We start from the raw sequence: 23331 nt of genomic DNA, 5'->3' as shown, positions 1-23331 counted from the left end.
TAAAGACAATATCTTAACATGTCTCCAGTTGTTTTTCAGAAACCTGGGCCCACCCCAAAAGGATCTGCCAGCACAGCAACCTCATATATAGAGGAACTGGGGACTGAACTCTGACTCCCCTTCTTTGTTCTAAATTTCTTTCTGAGGGGCCTGGAGAAGGTTATACCCATGAGCCAGTGCTAACATTCTTTTCTGCTGATCTCAAATTTTTAGACAAAGCTTTGCCTCCTTAACCAACTGCAAATCAGAAAATCTTCTACTATACCTATGACCTATACACCACTGCTTCAAGATATCCCAACCTTTTAGGCCAAAATCAATGTGTAACCCTCCATGTATGGTTTATGATTTTGTCTGTAACTTCTGCTATCCAGAAATTTACCCCTGCCTTTAAAAACCCTTACCTGCAAATCATCGGGGAGGTCAGGATTTAAGCATTAGCTACCTGGTCCTCTTTGCGTAGCATCCTGAAAATAAATGCCTTCCTTTCTACTGCTGCAAAACCTCAGTGTGGTTATGTCCTTATTGTGCCAGGCGAGCAGACCCAAGTTCAGTTCTATAGCAGAGCTAAAAGGAAAGAATGGTTTTATTTAAGAAAAAAAATTGGTATAATATTTGGGTGAAGAAAATTTGTACCAAACAAGATAAAAAATCCAGGCCCTTACAAAGAAAAAAAAAATGAAAAGATTTCACTGTATACTAATTTTAAGCTTTTATAAAACAATATCATAAACAAAATCAAACCGCAAATTGCATACTGGGAGGAAAAACTAATAACATGTAAGAGTTCCTTACATTAAGAGAAAAAAAAACCCTATTAAAAAATAAGTTTAAAAATATTACTATACAGCCTGGCCAACATGGCAAAATCCTGTCTCTACAAAAAATACCAAAAAAAGTAGCTAGGTATGGTGACGCACGCCTGTAATCCCAGCTACTCAGGTGTCTGAGGCTGGAGGATCGCTTGAGCCAGGGAGGAAGAGGTTGCAGTGAGCCAAGATTGCGCCATGGCACTCCAGCATGGGCGACAGATGGAGACCCTGTCTCGAAAAAAAATAATGATAATAATAATATATACTACACACATTACGAGAACACAAGATGTCAAATAAAATGATGCGCAATCTCACTAGAAATAAAAGATAATCAACTTAAATCAATGAAATATTTTTCATCCAACAAATTAACTAAACAAAAAATAAAAACAATTGCTATCCAGTGCTGATAAGTGGACAGATTATTCTCACACATTTCTGATGAATCTCAAATGGTATCACATTCTTGTAGGGAAATACAGCCATTTTTATTTTTAATGTAAACTCTGAATACTTTTAATCCAGTAATTTCATTTCTAGGTATTTGTTTTGGAAAAACTATCAAACTGTTTTTCTTTTTCTCTCATACTACTACAATGGTCATCAACCAAAGTCTTCTGTGACCAAATCCGTGCAATTAATTCTTCAGTGGACACCAACTGGGTGTCCTCCAAATCAGCTCCAACACTACCTGGAAATAGCATCAGATCCCCCAGGATGAGGGCTCAGTCCCCAAGACTGCCCTGCCAACAAACAAACATACCAGTTTCAAGTCCAGACCTCTGGAACTTCTGACTTACCGGCTTTCAAGTTGGGGTTCCCACGACCCCCTCTTTGGGTTTGATTAATTTGCTGGAGGGCTCACAGAACCTTGGGAAACACTTACATTTACTAGTTTATTGTAAAGGATATTACAGATAAAGAGATGCCCAGAGTGAGGTATGGGGGAAGGGGCACAGGGCTTCTATGCCCTTCCTGTGCAGGCCGCCCTCCAAGAACCTCCACGTGTTGAGCCATCCAGAAGCTCCTGGAACCTAGTTCTCCTAGGTTTTTATGGAAATTTCAAAATATCAGCATTCCTTCCTCCAAGGATAGGGTGGGACGCCCTCTGAGGAGGGTCTTATAACTCCCAATCAGAAAGGCAGGGAAGATTATAGGGTCTTGTCTTGGGGCAGATGAGAGATGGATAGGAGAAGGTCTGAGAAATTCTGTTTCCTGAGGCCTGCCCATGAGACCTGACACACCCAACACTGTAACAAAAAGACTTTAACAAGGGCTATGGGAGTTACAAGCCAGGAACAATGGATGAAAACCAATATATATAACATTTGTTAAATTAAGTCTAGACACATGAGACCTGACACACCCAACATTGTAACAAAAAGACTTTAACAAGGGCTATGGGAGTTACAAGCCAGGAACAGTGGATGAAAACCCATATATATAACATTTGTTAAATTAAGTCTAGCCTAAAGCCACCTCCTTACATATTTTAAGTTTGGCCTAAAGGTTTCTCTGTACACAGTGAACTGAAACTTAACTAGATGTATAAACAGATCGTAACCTACTTTTGTGCTAATTACCAAGTTTCAGCCAATCAAAGGCAGCCAACTGTTCAAACTATGTTCAAATACTCCAAATGCCCGAACTGTAACAAATCTGGCTGTTTCTGTACCTCATCTCTGTTTTCTGTACATCAATTTCCTTTTTGTGTCCATAAATCTTCAATCATGGGACTGCACCAGAGCCTCTCGGAACCTATTCTGGTTCCTGGGCTACCCAATTTGTGAATCATTCTTTGCTCAGTTAAACTCTGTTAAATTTAATATGTCTAAGGTTTTCAATAGATGTCATGCCCAGGAGCATGGAGTGACCAAGCAAGGTACCCCTCAGACTCACATTGTCCATTGCTTTCTGGAAGCAACTGATATCGTGGTAAGTTCTCGCTGAGATTCTGAAGCTCGACAGATTTGTGTTTGGAACCGAGTTTGAGCAAACTTCTGATCCAAACTGGGTTTGGAAGTCACAACAGAAACTGGACTGGGTCCATGATTGGATTGGATCTGATAATTAACTGACTTGGATTCAGTTAAGAGGCCGCAGATGTCCAGGATCAGGCAGAAACTAGCAGAAATGGTAATATTACAGGGGGTGCAGACTTCAGAAATTTGCAGAGATTTTTGCGTTCTACATTCTTTCTCTTGTACCCTTAGGTAGGGAAAAATCATTAACTAAATTGATGAAGGGGATCTGAGGACCAAATCCAGGATTCAAGGGAAATATTTGATCCTTAGTATCTGAAGAACACAGCATTCTACCTTCTAGCTAGAAGGTAGAATGTATAAATATTAGGCCCCAGAAGAAGTAACTACTTACAGAAATGGCAAAATCTTTGTAACTTAAAATTACAGTGGACCGTTCCTAATGAACAACACAGCACTTGAAAATGAGGGCTCCTGAATTAGTCTTCAAGGATGCCTATTGATGTGCAGAAGCTTCTAAAAACATTTCAATATTTTTATTGCTTTATTAAGACTCTTCATAAAAGGCAAATAAGGCCAGGTGTGGTGGCTCATGCCTGTAATCCCAGCACTTTGGGAGATCAAAGCAGGAAGATCGCTTGAGCACAGCAGTTCAAGACAAGCCTATGCAACATAGTGAGATCTCCTCTCTACAAAAAATTAAAAATCAGCTGGATGTGGTGGTGCACACCTGTAGTTCCAGCTACTCAGGAGGCTGAGGTGGGAAATTCACTTGAGCCCAGAAGGTAAAGGCTGCAAATCAGCTGTGATTGCGCCTTTGTGATTACACAGAGGGAAACCCTGTCTTTAAAAAAAAAAAAAAAAAAGGCAAATAAAAAGCTCAGGTGAATAATTGACAAGAAAAATTAAATCTGCTAAACTTTTGGCATAAATACTATCCTGCCTCAAGAGTGAAAACAAAGATATCCTGGATAAAATGTTTATAAAATGTAAACCAGTGGGTAAAGCAGACTTGCTTCCTCTTTAGATCTATCCAGTCTGAGTCCAAGCACAGAGTAATGCTTTCTTTGCCCTATTCCTCAATGGGCTCCATCTACCCTGAACTCAGTAATTTTAGCTAAGAAACAGTAGCTAAGTTAAATAAACCACCTACCCAACTAAAATATATCTTTCTGGCATTTAACTGGCTATCCTGAAACTCTTCTGTACAAGAAATTTACATCTATAAAGGAAATCTCCATTTGTAAGGGTGTCTGCCTGTGTATATTAGAAACTTTTACCATAGTTTTAAATTTATGTAACAAGTCAAACCTTTGTTTAAGGTGCTTTTCTGGACATCTTAACTGAAATTTTACTCACACCATTTTTTCCTTGGTTTGAGCAAATGAGGGTACAATATGTACGCCTAAAGTCTTAGGTTGTGCTTTTGAGATATAAATTTTCTACCTTATTTCACCTAAGAGTTGTCCCACTAGAAATGCAAATTTAAGGTTGCCTAGCTAACAACTGCTTAGGGCAATGAAACAGGTAATGGAAGAATGATAGTCTGAATGGGGAAAAGAAAAACTACTTAAAAGCCAGCAAATGAGAATCCTTTATGTAAGCTATAATATCTGCTTCTGTCTTTGTGTCTGTGTCTATATGTTACGTGTATGTAATATTTAGTAAATAAAGGTAGTTGTAAATTGTTACTAAAATAGAAATGGCTTCAAAATTATCAGTTAAATATAATTTGATACTTGCTTGATTTGATTGTTTTTGGTTTTGAGCCTCTGGAGTCAGAGGTCTGGATGTATGCCCACAGTGAGGCATGAGGACACATTCTCAATGCCTAGGCCACCAGCTGCAAGGCAGAATCAAGCCCAATACATCCCCTTTTCCCCTGCCCTAGCTTTGCCTCCTGGCTATTTTGGGAGGGTTCCGTCCTCTAGGCATTGTCTTCCCATTTCTGTCTTCTGTTATGAGGTCTACAGCTGCTGCGTAAATTCAGGACTCAGACAGGACCTGCCGTTCATACCCATCTTGGGTGCCATGTGGCTACTTGAGACCCAGGATGATTAGGAAAAACATCAGGGGGGAGGGTACCTGTGTCACAGTTTCAAAGTCTTTATGGTAACTTAAAATACTTCTAAGTATTAAAACTTAAAATATTTCAAAGTATTTAGAAATGATGTAGTTAGATGTAGGAGATGCATAGCATTCTCAGTTTACCTGGATCTCATGGAGCATAAAAATTGGCATGAAGTAAACTGTGTTAGATTACCAGAGCCCCAGCTCATCTGCTTTGTCTGTACTGAGACAGAAGGGGAGGGGTTACAGACTATGGTGCCTACTCCCATCACTGCTTCCCTCAGCCATAACAGGACAAGTGGGATCTTGAAGGCATCTTGAAAATTGTAAGGTGATCCAGATTTGGCTGTGTCTTTTACTTTGGCCATAGTGATATCCAATTATATTATAAATTAATTGATGGATTTATGCTGCCAGATCCTCAGAATGTTTGCCTTAGAAGATGACATCTATGCTTCCCCGATGCTTATTTTATTCATACAAGATTGGATTTGACACCCATCAGCATGCTTCATCTTTCACCTCAGAGATACTCAGAGTTGACTTGGGTTGACTAGTCAGGGTTGATTTAGATAGGGTTGATTTTCCCATTCCGTAAGTTTTTCTTTCTGAAGAATAAAACTTCCCCAGATAGAATTGTTTTTTCTTCAAAAATATAGGATAGTTGCTCTAGAACTTTCTTATCTGGAGACAGTTTAACTACAGTTGTATACAGACTTACGTCTATCATTCACACTCATAGCTGCCTCTGTGTTCATTGCTGCCACAGCTAACTCATTGTAGAGACTGCTACCTCTTTCTCTTACTCGACTCTCCCAATGCCTTCTGGCCACTACAGCTAGCTTAAAATGGCATTTCACATACACCTTGGTCACCGGGAGAGTTTAATTCTATCTACTTTTTCATCCCCAGTAGAAAGTAAAAGCTTTCTTCCAATTGGTCTTCCTGTTGCAATTACTATTACTTTTCTGGGGGTGACTTTAAATCAAAACCAAAAATATGTTTATTCACAGTATAAACTTACGTGTCTAGAATAATAAGGAACAGAGAAGTGCTGCCTACAAGAAACTTCCTTTCTCTTCTTACCACACCACCTTTATAATATAGTAGCTAGAATATTACAAGAGAGATAGTGTGGGACACTATCAGCCTTAAAAATATCTTCATTAATTAGACCTAATTATTTTACTTTTGTTAATATTTCCCAATTAGTTGTCCAGAGTATGAAAAATTATATACACAAAGATGTTCCAAGTGGTATTATTATTATTATTATTATTTTTTGAGACAAAGTTTCGATCTGTCGCCCAAGCTGGAATACAGTGGTGCGAGCTTGGCTCACTGCAACCTCCGCCTCCCATGTTGAAGTGATTCTCCTGCCTCAGCCTCCCAAGTAGCTGGGATTATAGGCGGGCATCACCATGCCCAGCTAATTTTTGTATTTTTAGCAGAGATGGGGTTTCACCACATTGGCCAGGCTGGTCTCAAACTCCTGACCTCAGGTGATCCACCCACCTTGGCCTTCCAAAGTATGAGGATTACAGGCGTGAGCCACTACACCTGGCTGCCCAAGTGGTATTACTTTTTTTTTTTGAGATGGGGTCTCACTCTGCCACAGAGATAATCAAATTTCTTCTTCTTTTTTTTTTTTTTTTTGAGACAGAGTCTTGCTCTGTTGCCCAGGCTGGAGTGCAGTGGCACAATCTTGGCTCACTGCAACCTCTGCCTCCCAGGTTCAAGCAATTCTTGTGCCTCAGCTTCCCAAGTAGCTGGGACTACAGGTGCGTGCCATGAGGCCTGGCTTTTTTTTTTTTTTTTTTTCAGTAGAGACGGGGTTTCACCATGTTGCCCAGGCTGGTCCTGAACTCCTCCTGAGCCCAGGCAATCCGCCCCCCTTGGCTTCCCAAAGTGCTAGGATTACAAGTGGTGAGCCACTGTTCCTGGCTACATGAGAAAGATTCTGTACCACCAGAAAACATACACTGAAAATGACAAGTGAAGAAAATACCTCTATAAATGTTTAAATGGCCCACTGGGGCAGAAATATACCTTAAGTTTTTATTATCTTCTCAGGATTGATTATGGGTTTGACAAACCAAACATTGGTCATAAACCATTTTTGCATTCAGAACATTCGCCACACACACGCACACATTTATATTCAATTGGGATTACTTAGTCTCATCTGTGATGAGTCACTGACTGCAGAGCTTTTAGTAATGGAAACTTTGACGACTCAGGAAGGGCCAGGTGGGTCCAAGCTCTCCATGAGTCCATGGATAACATTGGACTTAATATCCTCCTAAATGCCAACTTTGTCTCTCCAATTTAGATGCATAGAACTGTTTATTAGAATGAGTTATCATAGGTAATTTGACTTTGGACCATGGAGTTCATTCAAATTGCGTATCTAAACAATGTTAGTATTAGCCGATTGAGCATGAAAATCTGGCATGGTTATTTTCTTGGTATTCAATTAAATTTTGTCCTGCTTGGGTTAGCAGTTTTAGAATTAGTAAAAAATACATACATATGTATATAGGGCTTTTCCCCCCCAATAAAAAACATCCATCTAGAAGCAGTGGCTCATGCCTGTAATTCCAACACTTTGGGCGGCACAGGCAGGAGGATCACTTGAGCCTAGGAGTTCAATGCTGCAGTCAGCTATGATGGCACCACTGCAGTATAGCCTGGGTGACACAGTGAGATCATCTCTCTAAAAAAGAAAAAAAAAAAGAGGCTGAGTGTGGTGGCTCATGCTTGTAATCCCAGAATTTTGGGAGGCTGAGGTGGGAGGATTGCTTGAGCCCAGGAGTTCAAGATCAGCCTTGGCAACAAAGGGAGACCTCATCTCTGCAAATAATTTTTAAAATTAGCCCGAGGTGGTAACACACACTTGTGGTGCCAGCTACTCAGGAGGCTGAGGTGGGAGGATCGCCTGAGCCAGGAGATTAAGGCTGCAGTGAGCCATGATCATGACACTGCACTCCAGCCTAGGGAACAGACTGAAGAGGCCCTGTATTAAAAAAAAAGGCCAGGAGCAGTGGCTCATGCCTGTAATCCCAGCACTTTGGGAGGCCAAGGCAAGCAGATCACATGAGGCCAGGAGTTTAATGAGACCAGCTGGACAACAAAACCATGTCTCTACTAAATATACAAAAATTAGCCAGGTGTGGTGGCACGTGCCTATAATCCCAGCTACTCGGGAGGCTGAGGCAGGAGAATCGCTTGAACCTGGGAGGCAGAGGTTGCAGCGAGCCAAAATCAGGCCACTGCACACTAGCCTGGATGACAGAGTGAGACTCTGTGTGAAAAAAAAGAAACAAAAAAAAGACAAGCAATAACCAGAAAAAGTAGAAAATTTAAAACAAAGTATCACATCACTGTAGAATTTCTTCAGAGAACTTCAAAACGAGGCCAGGCATGGTGGCTCACACCTGTAATCCCAGCACTTTGGGAGGCCAAGGCAGGCGGATCACTTGAGATCAGGTGTTCAAGACCAGCCTGGACAACACAGCAAAACCCTGTCTCTGCTAAAAATACAAAAATTAGCTGGGCATGGTGGCGCACGTCTGTAGTCCCAACTACTTGGGAGACTGAAGCAGAAGGGCCACTTGAACCCAGGAGGCAGAGGCTGCAGTGGGCCAAGATTGCACCACTGTACTCCAGCCTGGGTGACAGAGCACGACTCTGTCTCAAGAAAAAAAAAAAATTAGCTTTTGGTGCAGATTTAATAATGTTTCTTTAATGAATTCAACCTAAAATTACAAGACAAAACAGCATTTAAGTCATTTCAATCAACAATGATGTTTGAATCACAAGTAATGGCAAGCTACGTCATATACTTCCTGTGCTATAAAAAGTTAAAACAAGAAGCAATACCTCCATTCCCCCACAAACTATAGTTTCAGAAGTGCCTTCCAGACCTTGTTGCAACCACAAAGAAACTTCCATATTTCAAAGTCCAATTAACTGTGCAGTTGAGGAGATCCCACCTAATTTAATTGGAAGTGACTGATCTATAGTGTTTGATCTATTTAATCTATAATAATGTTAAAAGGAAAAAATATGAGAAGAATCTAATAGAATTATATAAATGTTTTCCAAGCAATGAATATGCTCAATTAAAGTCATATACAGATGCTCCTCGACTTACAACAGGGTTAGGTCCTGAAAAATCCATCTTAAGTTGAAAATATTGTAAATTGAAAATGCATTTAACCTAACCTACTGAACATCAATAGCTTAACCTAGCCTACCTCAAACATGCTCAGAATGCTTACATAGCCTACAGTTGGGGAAAATCATCCAACACAAAGTCTATTTTATAATGAAGTGTTGAATATCTCATGTAATTTACTGATACAACACTGAAGTGAAAAACAGAAAGAGCATATGGGTACTCAAAGATCGGTTTCTACTGAATGCATATCACTTTTTTGCACCATGGAAAGTGGAAAAACCCTAAGTTGAACCAACATAAATTAGGGACCATCTGTACTCATAGATTGCTATTAGTATTTCAATATTAATATATTGGCGGTACCTAGCTATGTGGAAAGACATTTTCAAAGATAAGATATGTAAAATCTCATTACAAATCAGATTTAACAGATGAACATTGGCAACTGACTGATGAACACTTAATTTTGATCCCAATAAAGCAAAATGTTATCCCAATAAAAACAATTCCATCATTCTTACTAGTAGAACTGTATTACCGAAAAACATACTATATTTTGAACTTCATAAAAATTTTCACCAAAAATTTGCAGAAATTTGTTTTCTTTTTTGATATACAAGTACTTACATAATATCCCCAATTTCGCCTCCTGACTGACAAAGTCCAAAGTATTTATTAGCTAGAACTTTTACAGAAAATATTTGGTGATCTCTGGGATTTATACTTTTTTAAAAGTATGACTAGACAACTGGTTATCCATATTTTTTTTAAATAGTAATAAAATTAGATTTTTGCCAGGCATGGTGGCTCCCACCTATAATCCCAGCACTTTGGGAGGCCAAGGAGGGCAGATCACTTGAGGCCAGGACTTCGAGATCAGCCTGGCCAACATGGTAAAATCCTGTCTCTACTAAAAATACAAAAATTAGCCAGGCGTGGTGGTGCACGCCTGTAGTTCCAGCTACTCGGGAGGCTGAGGTGGGAGTCGCTTGAACCCGGGAGGCAGAGGTTGCAGTGAGCTGAGATGCCACTGCACCCCACCCTGGGTGACGGAGTGAGACCTGGTCTTAAAAAAAAAAAAAAAAAAATTAGATTTTTTAATGTAAAAAACTATAATACAATTTTTAGAATAAGATACAAAAAGTGCAAACCATAAAAGATCAGTAACTGATTAAATGTTTGACTTTATAAACAAGGAGCAAACATAAGCTATGGACTTAGAGAATACATTTGCAACTCATATAATCAACAAAAAATTAGCATTCAAAATAAAATGAATTTTTACAAGTCAAATTTATAAAAAGAAAAAACAACCCAATAGAAAAGCAGGCAATTTATAAAAGGAGAAATCCTGATGTCTAGAAAGTATGAAATAATGTCTGATCTTATTAGTAATAAGGGGAAATACAAATGTTTTAAGTTTTTCGGTTTTTTTTTTTTGAGACGGAGTCTCGCTCTGTTACCCAGGTTAGAGTGCAATGGCGCGATCATGGCTCATGCAACCTCCGCCTCCCCAGGTTCAAGTGATACTCCCACCTCAGCCTCCCAAGTAGCCAGGATTACAGGCACCCATGATCACGCCTGGCTAATTTTTGTATTTTTGTAGAGATGGGGTTTCACCATGTTGGCCAGGCTGGTCTTGCACTCCTGACCTCAGGTGATTCGCCCACCTTGGCTTCCCAAAGTGCTGGAATTACAGGCATGTGCCACTGCGCCCAGCCTAAAAAGATTTTTTAAGAAAGAAAAATATAGGCTGATCTGAGTACAGTAGTATTCACAACTAAATGATGCCTTCTCCACTCCCACTGCTTCACTTGACTAGCCTTTAAAAAAAAGTGAGAAATACAATTTTCCACAGATAGTAATTTTTTTAAAACCTAACAATATCGACCAAGCATGATAGCTCACGCCTGTATTCCCAGCACTTTGGGAGGCCAAGGAGGGCGGATCAGGAGGTCAGGAGAACGAGACCATCCTGGCCAACATGGTGAAACCCCATCTCTACTAAATATACAAAAAAAAAAAAAAATTAGCTGGGCATGGTGGCAGGTGCCTGTAGTTCCAGCTACTCGGGAGGCTGAGGCAGAAGAATTACTTGAACCCAGGAGGCAGAGGTTGCAGTGAGCCAAGATTGTGCCACTGCACAGCCTGAGCGACAGAGCAAGACTCTGTCTCAAAAAAAAAAAAAAAAAAGAAAAATTTCTTAAAATTAGCTGGGTGTGGTGGCAGTCCCAGCCACTCCAGAGGCTGAGGCAGGAGGGCCCCTTGAGCCCAGGACTTCCAGGTTACAGTAAACTATGATTCCACCACTGCACTCCAGCCTGGGCAACAGAGTGAGACCTTATCTTTAAAAAAAAAAGAAAAAAACTAACAATATCAATAACTGCTAAAAATGTAAGAACGTAAAGAAGTAGGAACTCTCATGTTCTATTGTTGTCAATATAAAAGAGCACAACCCATTAGAAGAGTACTAATGGCAATACCTAGTGAGGTTAAAAATGGGTATGCCCAGTCATTTCACTTATAGGTATCATTTCACTCATAGGTATGTGCCCTAGATAAATTCTCAAATGTGTGCACAAGGAACCATATACAGTCCTCTGAAACGCTAGAAACAACTTAAATGAAAAACAAAAAGAAAAAAGCTAAATTGTGGCATAGTCATAAAACGAAATATAACAGAAAACTGTAACCAAATGACAATAGGAAAACATAATAATGATGTATTCATCAACAAAATATTAAACATTGGTTAACACAAATAACCAGTATTACACTTATTGACATGGATAAATCTCAAAAGCAATGTTAAACCAAAAAAAAAAGATTATGAGACATCTAATGTGATACCCTTCTATTTCTATAATGCTTTAAAACATGCAAAAACAATGATATATACTGTTTAAAAAGTATGTTTAATAAAAAGTATACAACTATAGATAGAAATAGTACGGTATATACATGAAATTTAGATAATGGTTAACAATGAAAAAAGAAGGCAGAGAAGGTAATGGGAAGAGGCAATATAAAGAGGGCTTCAACTGTATCTGTAAGGTTTTGTTTCTATATATATGTATGTTTTATATATACATATATGCCATATATATATTCAAAGACAGAGTCTCAGTCTGTCGCTCAGACTGCAGCACAATGACGCCATCATAGCTTACTGTAAACTCAAACTCCTGGGCTCCTGCAATACTCCTGCCTCAGCCTACCAAAGCACTGGGATTACAGGCATCATGAGCCACTGTGCCCAGCCTAAACATTATGTTTTGATCCAGACAAAAAGCAAGAAATAAAGTAACCAAAAAAAAAAAGACTGAAAAGTATATCCTTATGTAACAAGCCAAAGGAGAAAAGGAAGAAGACAGAAATGGAAGCAAGACTTTAAAACAGGCACTATTCTAGGCACTGGGGATATAAGCAGTAAACGAAACTAATTCCTTGCCCTTGTGAAGAAACATTCCAGTGCAAGAGAAAGACAATGCACAAGTAAATTTATGTCAAATGACAATAAATGCTATAAAAAAAAAAAAAGAGTAAGAAAAAACATGGAGGTAGGAAAACAAAATTTATTTTATACAGGCTGATATTTAAAGTCATGAGACCGGACAACATACGGAGTAAGGGTAGATTAGAAGTCTGAAAATTGAGCCCTAGATAATCCAAAATTTAGAAGTCAGGGAAATAAGAAGAGATCTGTGAATAAGCAGGAAGAGAACTATGAACAGTGGTGACCTGAAAGTCAACCGATCAAAGCATTTCAAGAAGGAAAGAATGGTGAACTATGCAATATGATGCTGATAGGCTGAGTAAGATAACTTGAGAATTGACTAATGTAAAGATATTGGTGACCATGAACTAGCTATTTCAGTGTAACAATAGTGGCAGAAGTCTACTCTGAGTGAGCTTACGAAATAATGGGAACAGATGAATTACAAACTGCAAGTACAGATAACTCAACAAGTTTTGCTACAGAGTTACCAGAGAAACTGAACAGCTAGAAGGACATAGCTCCAAGGGGATACAGAATAAAGAAATTTTTTCTCCTGAAGATGGAAACAATTACAGCATATTTGTATGCTCCTGGGGATGACCCAGTAAAAGACAAACTGATGATGCAGGATGGAAGGAGAACAACTGCTGGAATAATTAGTGGAACATAAAAGGTGTAAGGAGATGGGATCCAGTACACAACTGGAGAGTAGAGATAAGGTCTTAGGAGTACAGACTATTCATTTATTAGTAACAGAAGAGAAGGTATGCAAAGACTCAAAGAAACAAATTACCTCCCTTCAAAAATTTCAACATAATAGCGTGGAAAGACAAGTAATAACTACAAAAATATGAAATTGCTTGGAAAAAAAACATTGCTAGAGGGCCACACAAGAGTCACTAACTACATGTGGGAAGGGACGACTGAAAGAAAAGAGAAAAGAGAGGAGATACTCATGCATGAATTCAAAAGGCAAATATGACCAAAGAAGACATGTGCCAAAAAAAGGAGCACAAAATAGAACAACAGAAGATGAAGATGAAGATAGAACGTTAAGAACAGAATAGAAGGCCTTGGACATTACCTGCCATTATGAGAAGTTTGTTAGAAGGAATAAAATGAGAGCATACAATCCATTTATACTCTAATTACTGCTTAGTACCTGCTCAGTAATGTATTTTCATAGAATAGCACTTAAATCTATCATGTAATAACAGTACTGTCTGGCTGGGCACAGTGGTTCATGCCCGTAATTCCAGCACTTTGGGAGATCAAGGCAGGAGGATCACTTGACTCTAGGATCCAGGAATTCGAGACCAGGCAGGGTGGCATAAGGAAACCCCATCTCTACAAAAATTAGCCAGGTGTGGTGGTGCGTGCCTGTAGTCCCAGCTACTCAGGAGGCTGAAGTGGGAGGATCACTTGAGCCTGGGAGGTGAAGGTTGCAGTGACCTGAGATCACACCACTGCACTGCATCCTGAGACAGAGTGAGCCACCACCTCAAAAAATAAAATAAGGCATAGAAATTATTTAAAATGTTACCAGTGGTTAATGCAGAGTAGAATAATTATGGAGCATTCTCTTTCTTTGAGATAGGGTCTCACTCTGTTGCCCACACTGGAATGTACTGGTGTGATCATGGTTCACTACAACCTCAAACTCCTGTGCTCAAGCCATCCTCCTACCTCAGCCTTCCAAGTAGCTGGGACCACACCAGCTTGGTGGTGCACACCACCAAGCCCAGCTAATTTTTAATTTTTTGTAGAGGTAGGGTCTTGTTTTGTTACCCAGGCTGGCCTCAAACTCATGATCTCAAACGATCCTCCTGCCTTGACTTAAGATGCTGGGATTACAGGCATGAACCAGTGCACCCAGCCAGGAATTCTTAAATTTTCTTTTTATCTAAAGTTCCTTCCCTATGATGACTACATAATACTTCTTTATTGTTATTTAACACTTATCTTCTTGTAATTACTAAAAAATAAATAAAACAAAAGTCAAATCTCTCCTTCCTTTCCCCGGAGAAATAAGCTTGCTGAATACCATCCCTAATCATTTCTGTACATATATATGAATACATTAAAAACTATAATTTAAGTAAACATATAACAGTAATGTTTTTTCCTTTTAAAAATGGAATTATACATTTTGTTTTGCCACTAGTTTTCATTCAACAATAAATCAGAGGAGATCTCTCTATTTCAATATATAAAATCACCTATCCTTTTTTATAGCTATGTATTATTTTCATTGTAAAACTGTATCATAATTTAATCTTTATTCAACCAATGGAAAATAAAGTTGTACCAACTTTTTACTACTACAAAAAATGCTACAAAGCAAGCTTTATTCATGGCCTTTTCCAATATATAAACAGTAATAGCTAACATTGAGTGCTTACTATGCCAAGCAAAAGCTTCCACATAAAATATACAATATCGGCATATGCATTTGTAGTATTTGTATTATTTGCACTTCTGTAACCTGTCCATATTCATTTTCTCTGAAAATCAATTGCTTTAAAACTGGCCAAAATACACTTAAAAAAATTTTTTTTAAGAGATGGAGGGATCTCATTTTGTTGCCCAGGCTGGTCTTGAACTCCTGGGCTCAAGCCATCCTCCCACCTCAGCCTCCCAAGTAGCTGGGATTACAAGCATGTGCCACTGTGCCCAGCTTCAGAATACAATTTTAATCTAAGAAATTTCTGGCAAAATATCCCCATGAGTTCTATGAAAATGCCTGGCATGTAAGCACTCATACATTCATACATTCTACAAATATTATTTGAGAACCTAAAACGTACTGGACCTTGAGTGAATAAAACAGACGTGATCTCCATACTCATGGGCATTTAGCCTAGCAAACATTTAAAGTCAATTAAGTGGAAAGCAAAAAGAAAAGTGAAGAGGGGAACACATCAGCTACAGAAAGATTAGTACCATTTGTGTCAACACACAATTATAACTGACTCTTAAGCCAGTCTGCCACATCCTATGGATTTAAACTACTGCTTTATTCTTAAAATACTGCTTTACTTTTATCATTTTCATGCTCAAGAACCCACAAATTTTCTTAGTATTTACCACATATACACTTCACCCATTTTCTACATTAGCTATTTCAAACCTTCACACTCAAGGCTTCCCCTATGCATCCCACTATTTCCCTTAGAGTTTCCCAGAGGACCACCTAAGTACATTTCAATGACTACTTTACAAATAAGAGGGGAAAGTCACCCTTTCAAGTTTTCACTGCCTGCATCCACACTCAATACAACTTCCTTCACTTTAAGTGAAGATATTTTCTTGTCTCTCTAAAATGAGTCTCTCTGGGTATGTTCTTAAGATTAATCCTGTCACCTCACAACTATCTAAGAATCTATTATTATTACTAGTAATCTATTACTGTCTGTATATTCAACTTCTCTACTGATTCTTTTTTTCTCAAGCAAGACATGCTCACCTCTTATTCATCTTGAAAAAAATACTCTTGCTACAATGTACTGTTTTTATCCTAAAATCTCTCATCCCTTCCCCTTTAAAACCAAACAATGTGTACCTCACCATTCAAAATTTCTCACTCTTGGCCAGGCATGGTGCCTCAGGCCTGCAATCCTAGCACTTTGGGAGGCTGAGACAGGTGGATCACATGAGGTTAGAAGTTCAAAACCAGCCTGGCCAAGATGATGAGACCCCCTCTCTACTAAAAATATAAAAATTAGCTGGGCGTCATGGCACATGCCTGTAACCCCCAGCTGCTTGGGAGGCTGAGGCACGAGAATTGCTTGAACTCGGGAGGTGGAAGTTGCAGTGAGCCGAGATCATGCCACTGCACTCCAGCCTGGGTGACAGAGCAAGACTCCATCTCAATCAATCAATTTCTCACTCTCCATTCATCCTTAACTCACTACAATCTGGTTTCTGCCTCCATACCATTCCTTTGAAACTGCTTTCACCAGTAATAATTTCTTGAGTCTCCAAAAGGGATTCAGCCCTAGTACTACTTGACCTCTCAGTTTTATCTATCATCACTCCTTGCTTCAAGCATTCTCCTCCACTGGTTCATTAAAAAAAAAAAAAAGAAAAAAGCCACTATCACCTGCTTCCCAACTGCTCCTTTTCAATTTCAATTGTTTATAGGTTGCTCTTCTTCTGTGTCCATATGAGGATCCTTAGCCTTAGAGACATTAGTTAACTTGCTAAAGGTCACATAACCAATAGATAGCAAGCTAGAAACACAAATGACAAAACAAAAAGTCATACTTTATATATCCCTATTCTAGCACCTATTATATTTAATGCATTTCAGTTTCAGTATCTGCTCCCTGACTCTCCTACTGCAGATCATAAGCTTCTTAAAAGCAAAAGAGCTTTTACCATCATTCAGTTCTTTAAAAACAGGGCGTTTTTGTTTGTTTTTTGTTTTTGTTTTTTTTTTTGAGACAGAGTCTGGTTCTGTCGCCCAGGCTAGAGTGCAGTGGACGCGATCTTGACTCACTGCAACCTCTGCCTCCCAGGTTCAAGCAATTCTCCTGCCTCAGCCTCCCCAGTATCTAGGATTACAGGCATCTGCCACCACACCCAGCTAATTTTTGTATTTTAGTAGAGACAGGGTTTCACCATGTTGGCCAGGTAGGTCTCCAACTCCTGACCTCAGGTGATCCACCAGCCTCAGCCTCCCAAAGTGCTGGGATTACAGGCGTGAGCCACCGCACCCAGCCAGAAAAACAAAGAGCTTTTTTGTTTTGTTTTTGTTTTTTTGAGACAGAGGCAGGTGATGTGCCTGCCTTGGCCGCCCAAAGTGCTAGGATTACAGGTGTGAGCTACTGCACCTGGCCAACAGAGAGCTTTTTAATGCTAAATCTTATTTTCCTAAAACACACAGACATACACACACACACACAGACACACAACTTCAGTTAGAAATACACTCTTTCTATTCTTACTAGCACATCAGCCCACATTAAAGAAATCAGTCAGGCCCGGTGCAGTGGCTCATGCCAGTACTCCCAGCACTTTGGGAGGCCAAGGTGGGCTGACTGAGCTCAGGAGTTAGACTAGCCTGGGCAACAGAGCGAAACCCAACTCTACAAAAAAGGACAAAAATTAGCTGCGCATGATGGTGTGCACCTGTAGTCCCAGCTACTTAGGAGGCCAAGGTGGGGAGGATGGCTTGAACCTGGGAGGTGGAGGCTGCAATGAGTTGAGATCACACCACTGCACTCCAGCCTGGGTGACAGAGCCAGACTGTCTCAAACACAAAACAAAACAAAATAAGGAAATCAGTCTAAGGAATAGTAAGAAACAAAAGATATGTTTATTAAAGTTATACTAGTATTCATAAGATTTAACATATTTCAATCTTAAAAGCACTTACTTTGTTAAATGAGTTTGAATCTCGTGAAGTAATACCCTAGGTTACCTTTACTTTACAAGACAAGTGGGAGTGCAAAACAAAAAGACATTTGGATTCATTTGTTCATTTGTATCAGACTAAGGAATTGTTGTCAATCTCATGTAATTTATACACATGGAAGTCATAATGATTTCTTTTGTAGCTGTGAGATTTTGTGATCATTTTAGCAATATTTGTGTGTCTGTGTGTATGTGAAATGAAACACACACAAATGAAATTACTGGCTCATGTATTGAATGAAGCATTACGGTTCCAGGAGTTTTCATTGTAAATATCAACAAATAAACCTATGTTCTTCCCATCCAATACAAAAAAAAAAAAGTTCTCTTGTTTTCTGGTGTACAGTTTTCTTCTGATACCTCAGATTTGTATAAGGCTTCTGCTCAGTATACGTGCTGCCAAAGTGAGCAAAAGGCTTCTGCTCAGAAGAGAGCCACTTCACTAGCAAACTATTGAGGAAGCCAACAAATGTTAGTGTTCTCAATGCAACTGTTCCACTCACTTGAATTGTGATCCTCCTCCTGTTCAACAGCATACAATAGTAAACAACATAATATTCAGAAATAGCCTGTACCTTATTCAGCACACACCCACCCATTATTTTCCATAATATATGGAAATTTTATTTATCTATTTATTTATTTATTTATGTTTAAGTCAGAGTCTTGCTCTGTTGCCCAGGCTGGAATGCAGTGGTACGATCTCAGCTCACTGCAACCTCTGCCTCCCAAGTTCAAGCGATTCCCCTGCCTCTGCCTCCCAAGTAGTTGGGATTACAAGCGCCTGCCACTACAACTGGCTAATTTTTTTATTTTTAGTAGAGACAGGGTTTCACCATGTTGGCCAGGCTGGTCTTGAACTCCTGACCTCAGATGATCCACCCACCTCCGCCTCCCAAAGTGCTGGGATTACAGGCGTGAGCCCCCACGCCCAGCCTGAAAATTTATTAAGATAACCATCTCCTCACTTGTAACAGTCTGACCAAAATTTAAATTAGAAGGACTTGCCCTTCAGAAGTTTATATGCCTTATCGACCGGGCGTGGTAGCTCACGCCTGTAATCCCAGCACTTCAAGAGGCAGAGGTGGGCAGATCTCTTGAGGTCAGGAGTTCGAGACCAGCCTGGGCAACTTGGTGAGACACACCCCCGCCACCTCCATTTCTACAAAAAATTAGCCGGACATGGTGGGGCAGGTTGTGATGGTGCCTCTGTACTCCAGCCTGGGCGATGAATTGAAATCCTGTCTCAAAATTTTTTTTAATCGTTAAAAAAAATAAAAAAGAAGTTTACATACCTTTTCATTTGTTCTTTCCTTCATAGAAATACAGGTCTTTTTACAAGCAGGTTAAACATGGAAAGTGCTCTGTACTTGTTTTAGTCAATCCAAAACACCTAACGTTAAGTGTTCTTCATTGTTAAAATTTACTATTCACAATGCATCACGGCCAGGCCAGGTGCAGTGGCTCACCTGTGCCTGTAATCCCAGCACTATGGGAGGCCAAGGAGGGCAGATCATCTGAGGTCAGGAGTTTGAGACCAGCCTAGACAACATGGCGAAACCTCATCTCTACAAAAACTTAGCTGGGCATGATGGCACGTGCCTGTAGTCTCAGCTACTGGAGAGCCTGAGGTGGAAGGATCACCTAAGCCTGGGAGGTCGAGGCTGCAGTGAGCCGTGATGGCGCCACTGCACTCCAGCCTGGGTTACAAAGTGAGACCCTGTCTCAAAAATAAAAATAAAAATAAAAAAATCAATAGAATACACCACTACTAATCCTACCCAACCAGAATTTCCACTCAACACCAATAAAAATTTGAATATCAATTCCCAACCTGAAGTCCCTTAACACTTCCAGAAGGGAAGGGAATCAACACTTGGTAAGCATTTAATACAGATCCCTAAAAAAGCATAATAGGTGTCCTGGAAATATGCCCAACATTTCAAAAAAGCTGAATACAAATTACACATATGCTGAAGTAAAATTCCGCAGGCTATTAATAAATGCAGACTGTTAAATCTTTCAAGATATTATTTCACCACAATATTCCTCTAAATGGGTCCTCCTCTGGTACTTATTCAAAAGATATATAATATGATGCTAGGTACTGTAATGGATCATGTACAAAATCCTACTGAAATACAATGGAAGGAGGAATTAGGTCTGCCTAGAAAGACTTCACAGAGGGAATATCTCAGCAGAATCTGGAAGGATAATTCAGCTCTGTGGGCTGCAGATGCGTCTAAGTGTGTTTCTGGTTACAAAAATTCATAGAATTGAATTTGGATAAGTCTTTAAAGATCACCTAGTCCTGAGGTTTTCCACCTTTATTTTAAACTAATAACATCTTTTCTTCAAAAGTCTAATTGAAACTCCAGTATATAAAACAGGTAATATGGAAGAACTTCTCTTTTGAAAGGGGAGGGTTATTGAAAAACACTGCTGTTCTAACCAACCCCCTTCGTTTTTAAAATAAGCTGAGACACTAAGAAGGACAATGACTTGGCAAAAGCCATATAAAGACAAAAATGCAACAGTTTTCAAAGAACAACTCTTAAGCATTATCTACTCTTTGAAGTCTTTCCTTTCTCCCCCGGTGGAATTTATCAACGTATTTCATTCCTCAATATATCTAGGACATACCTCCATTATGGCTTCTATAAAACTTTAGTGCCCTAATTTTATCTGTTTGTTTTTTGAGACAGTGTCTCACTGCCACCCAGGCTGGAGTGCAGTGGCACGATCATGGCTCACTGCAGCCTCAACCTCCCAGGCTAAGGAATCTTCCTACCTCAGCTTCCCAAGTAGCTGGGACTACAGGCACACACCACCACACCCATCTAATTTTTTTTGTGTAGAGACAGGGTCTTACTATGTTGCCCAGGCTGGTCTTGAACTCCTGCGCTCAAGTGATCCTCCCAACTCGGCCCCCCAAGTGCTGGGATTACAGGCATGAGCCACCACAACAGCCTCTAATTTTTTTTTTATGTGTCTGTGTCCCTCTCTGCTATTGTAAGCTCCCTAAAGGCAGGTACTGGCTCAATCATTTTCGTATATTCACCCAGACTAACATGTTATTTATTACATTATATTTGACCAAGTTTCAGAAAATATTTAATCTAGCTTGGTGCCTAGCACACAGTAGGACTTAACAGGTATTTATCAAACAAATTTACCAAAAATGAGGTCAGTAAATGAAATAACACATCTAAAACAGTTACAACAGTAGCTGAAACATAGTGTAGATTCCATAAATATTAGTTATTATATAACTTTATATAGGCAGGAAAAAACCCTGAAACCATTATTGAACATTTGATCTGGAAGGCAAAAACTAAGCACCTTTTATCAAGTTTTCAACTTGCTCATTTATACATTGCCAATACAGGTTGAGTATCCTTTATCCGAAACACTCGGGACCAAAAGTGTTTCAAATTTTGGATTTTTTTGGATTTTGGAATATTTGCGTGTACATAATGAGGTATCTTGGGGATGGGATGCAGTATAAATACAAAATTCATTTATGTTTCATATATATCTTATACACATAACCTGAAGATAATTTTATACAGTATTTTTAATAATTTTGTGCATGAAACAAAGTTTGTGTACATGAACCAACCATCAAAAAGCAAAGGTGTCAGGTGTGGAATTTTTCACTTGTGGTGTCATGTTGGCGCTCATAAAGTTTTGGATTTCCGAGCATTCTGGATTTTTGGATTAGGGATACTCAACCTGTACAACCACATCTTTGATGAAAAAGAAAATTTAGCTCATTTATAAAGATCTCTTGACTCTGGCAGCCTGGAGAAAATATATCTAGACTTGAAGTGAAAGGAGAAATTAGGCTGGTCCTTAACTTGGAGCTAAGTGTCATCTGTCAAAGAGGTGTGGTGGGAAGTGGAAAAGATTATCTATAAGGTTCTTTCTTGCGCTAATGCTGTAGGGGCTTATAACAAATTTAGAACTAGAATCCTTCACCTTTCAATTCACATCAGCAAGAACTTTGTAAAAAATCGGCAAATGGGCTGGGCGCGGTGGCTCACGCCTGTAACCCCAGCACTTTGGGAGAAGAGGCGGGCGGATCACGAGGTCAAGAGATCGAAACCATCCTGGCCAATACGGTGAAACCCCGTCTCCACTAAAAATACAAAAAATTAGCCGGGCGTGGTGGCGAGCACCTGTAGTCCCAGCTACTGGGGAGGCTGAGTCAGGAGAATTGCTTGAACCCGGGAGGCGGAGGTTGCAGTGAGCCGAGATCGCGCCATTGCACTCCAGCCTGGTGACAGAGCAAGACTCCATCTCAAAAAAAAAAAAAAAAAAAAAAAAGAAATCAGCAAATGATACACTGAATTTGGTGTCAGATAGTAGGAGTCATCATACCAGCTCTGTTATTATTTAGCTGTGTGATTCAGAGCAAGAAGCAAACTCTTTGGGTCTCAATTTCCTCAACCTGTTCAACGAAATTATTGGACAATATGAACTCTAAAATACATCAAAGTCCAGGCCGGGCACAGTGGCTCACGCCTGTAATCCCAGTACTTTGGGAGGCCAACGCAGGAGGATCTCCTAAGCCCAGGAGTTTGAAATTAGCCTGGGCAACATCGCAAGACCCAGACTCTTATTAACACACACACATGCACACACACAAGATACATCATAGTCATGATACTCTACGAAATAAGCTACCTCTGAAGGAAATATTCAGGTGGGGACTGAATCACCAATTATTAGAAATGTTTAGAGGACTCCTGCACAAACCAAAAGTAGAGAATTTCAAGATTAGAAGAAACCTTACAACTCACCCAACTGAGACCCAAGTCCTCTCTAACATATTCCTGGAAGAGGTGGCCCAACCATTTTGGTAACGGAGAACTACCCATGGAAACAAGCCACTTCAACTTAGGTCAAGTATGAAGCAAAGTTACTTTACTGAAGCCACACCATCCTCTGGTAACTTTCGTCCACTAGTTTCACCTATCACTTAAGTGTCCCTCAAATATTTTGGATAGTGATAATATGCCCCTTGAATATCCTGTCCTCCAAAATTAAAGTATCCAACTCCGTCAACCTTTCCTGGTAACATAATACCAAGACTCCCTCACCATTCAGGCTGCGTTCCTCAAAGAAACCTTCATTCTTGCTTTAGCGACTGTATTCAAATGACTCGAAAAGCTTCTCCCATTCTGACATCTTAGAACCCAAGATCTCCCACTTGCCCAGCTGACACCACAGGGAAGCCTCTAATCACGCTTGCCACCTCCACCCAAGGAAGCATTTGGGGTGGAAAGTGTGCCCTGTTGCTCCATTGGGAGACATGGAGACAAGAAGTGACGGCGGCACCGACAGAGAAGCCGGCACACT

General features: G+C 39.8%; 1 protein-coding gene across 5 annotated transcripts in view; it reads right to left on the bottom strand.

Moving 5' to 3' along the window:
• Window positions 1-23331, bottom strand: part of NRDC (nardilysin convertase) — a 92853-nt gene that overhangs the window by 66876 nt on the left and 2646 nt on the right. Inside the window, exon 1 of one of the 5 annotated variants that reach the window (XM_054548022.1) lies at window positions 405-562. Coding sequence (XP_054403997.1) covers window positions 405-415 — 11 coding nt within the window. The 5' untranslated portion in view covers window positions 416-562. 5 annotated transcript variants of the gene reach the window in all.

Source organism: Pongo abelii, chromosome 1 (assembly GCF_028885655.2).
Source record: "Pongo abelii isolate AG06213 chromosome 1, NHGRI_mPonAbe1-v2.0_pri, whole genome shotgun sequence".
NCBI lineage: Eukaryota > Metazoa > Chordata > Mammalia > Primates > Hominidae > Pongo > Pongo abelii.
This window is presented reverse-complemented; position numbering and strand designations above follow the sequence as displayed.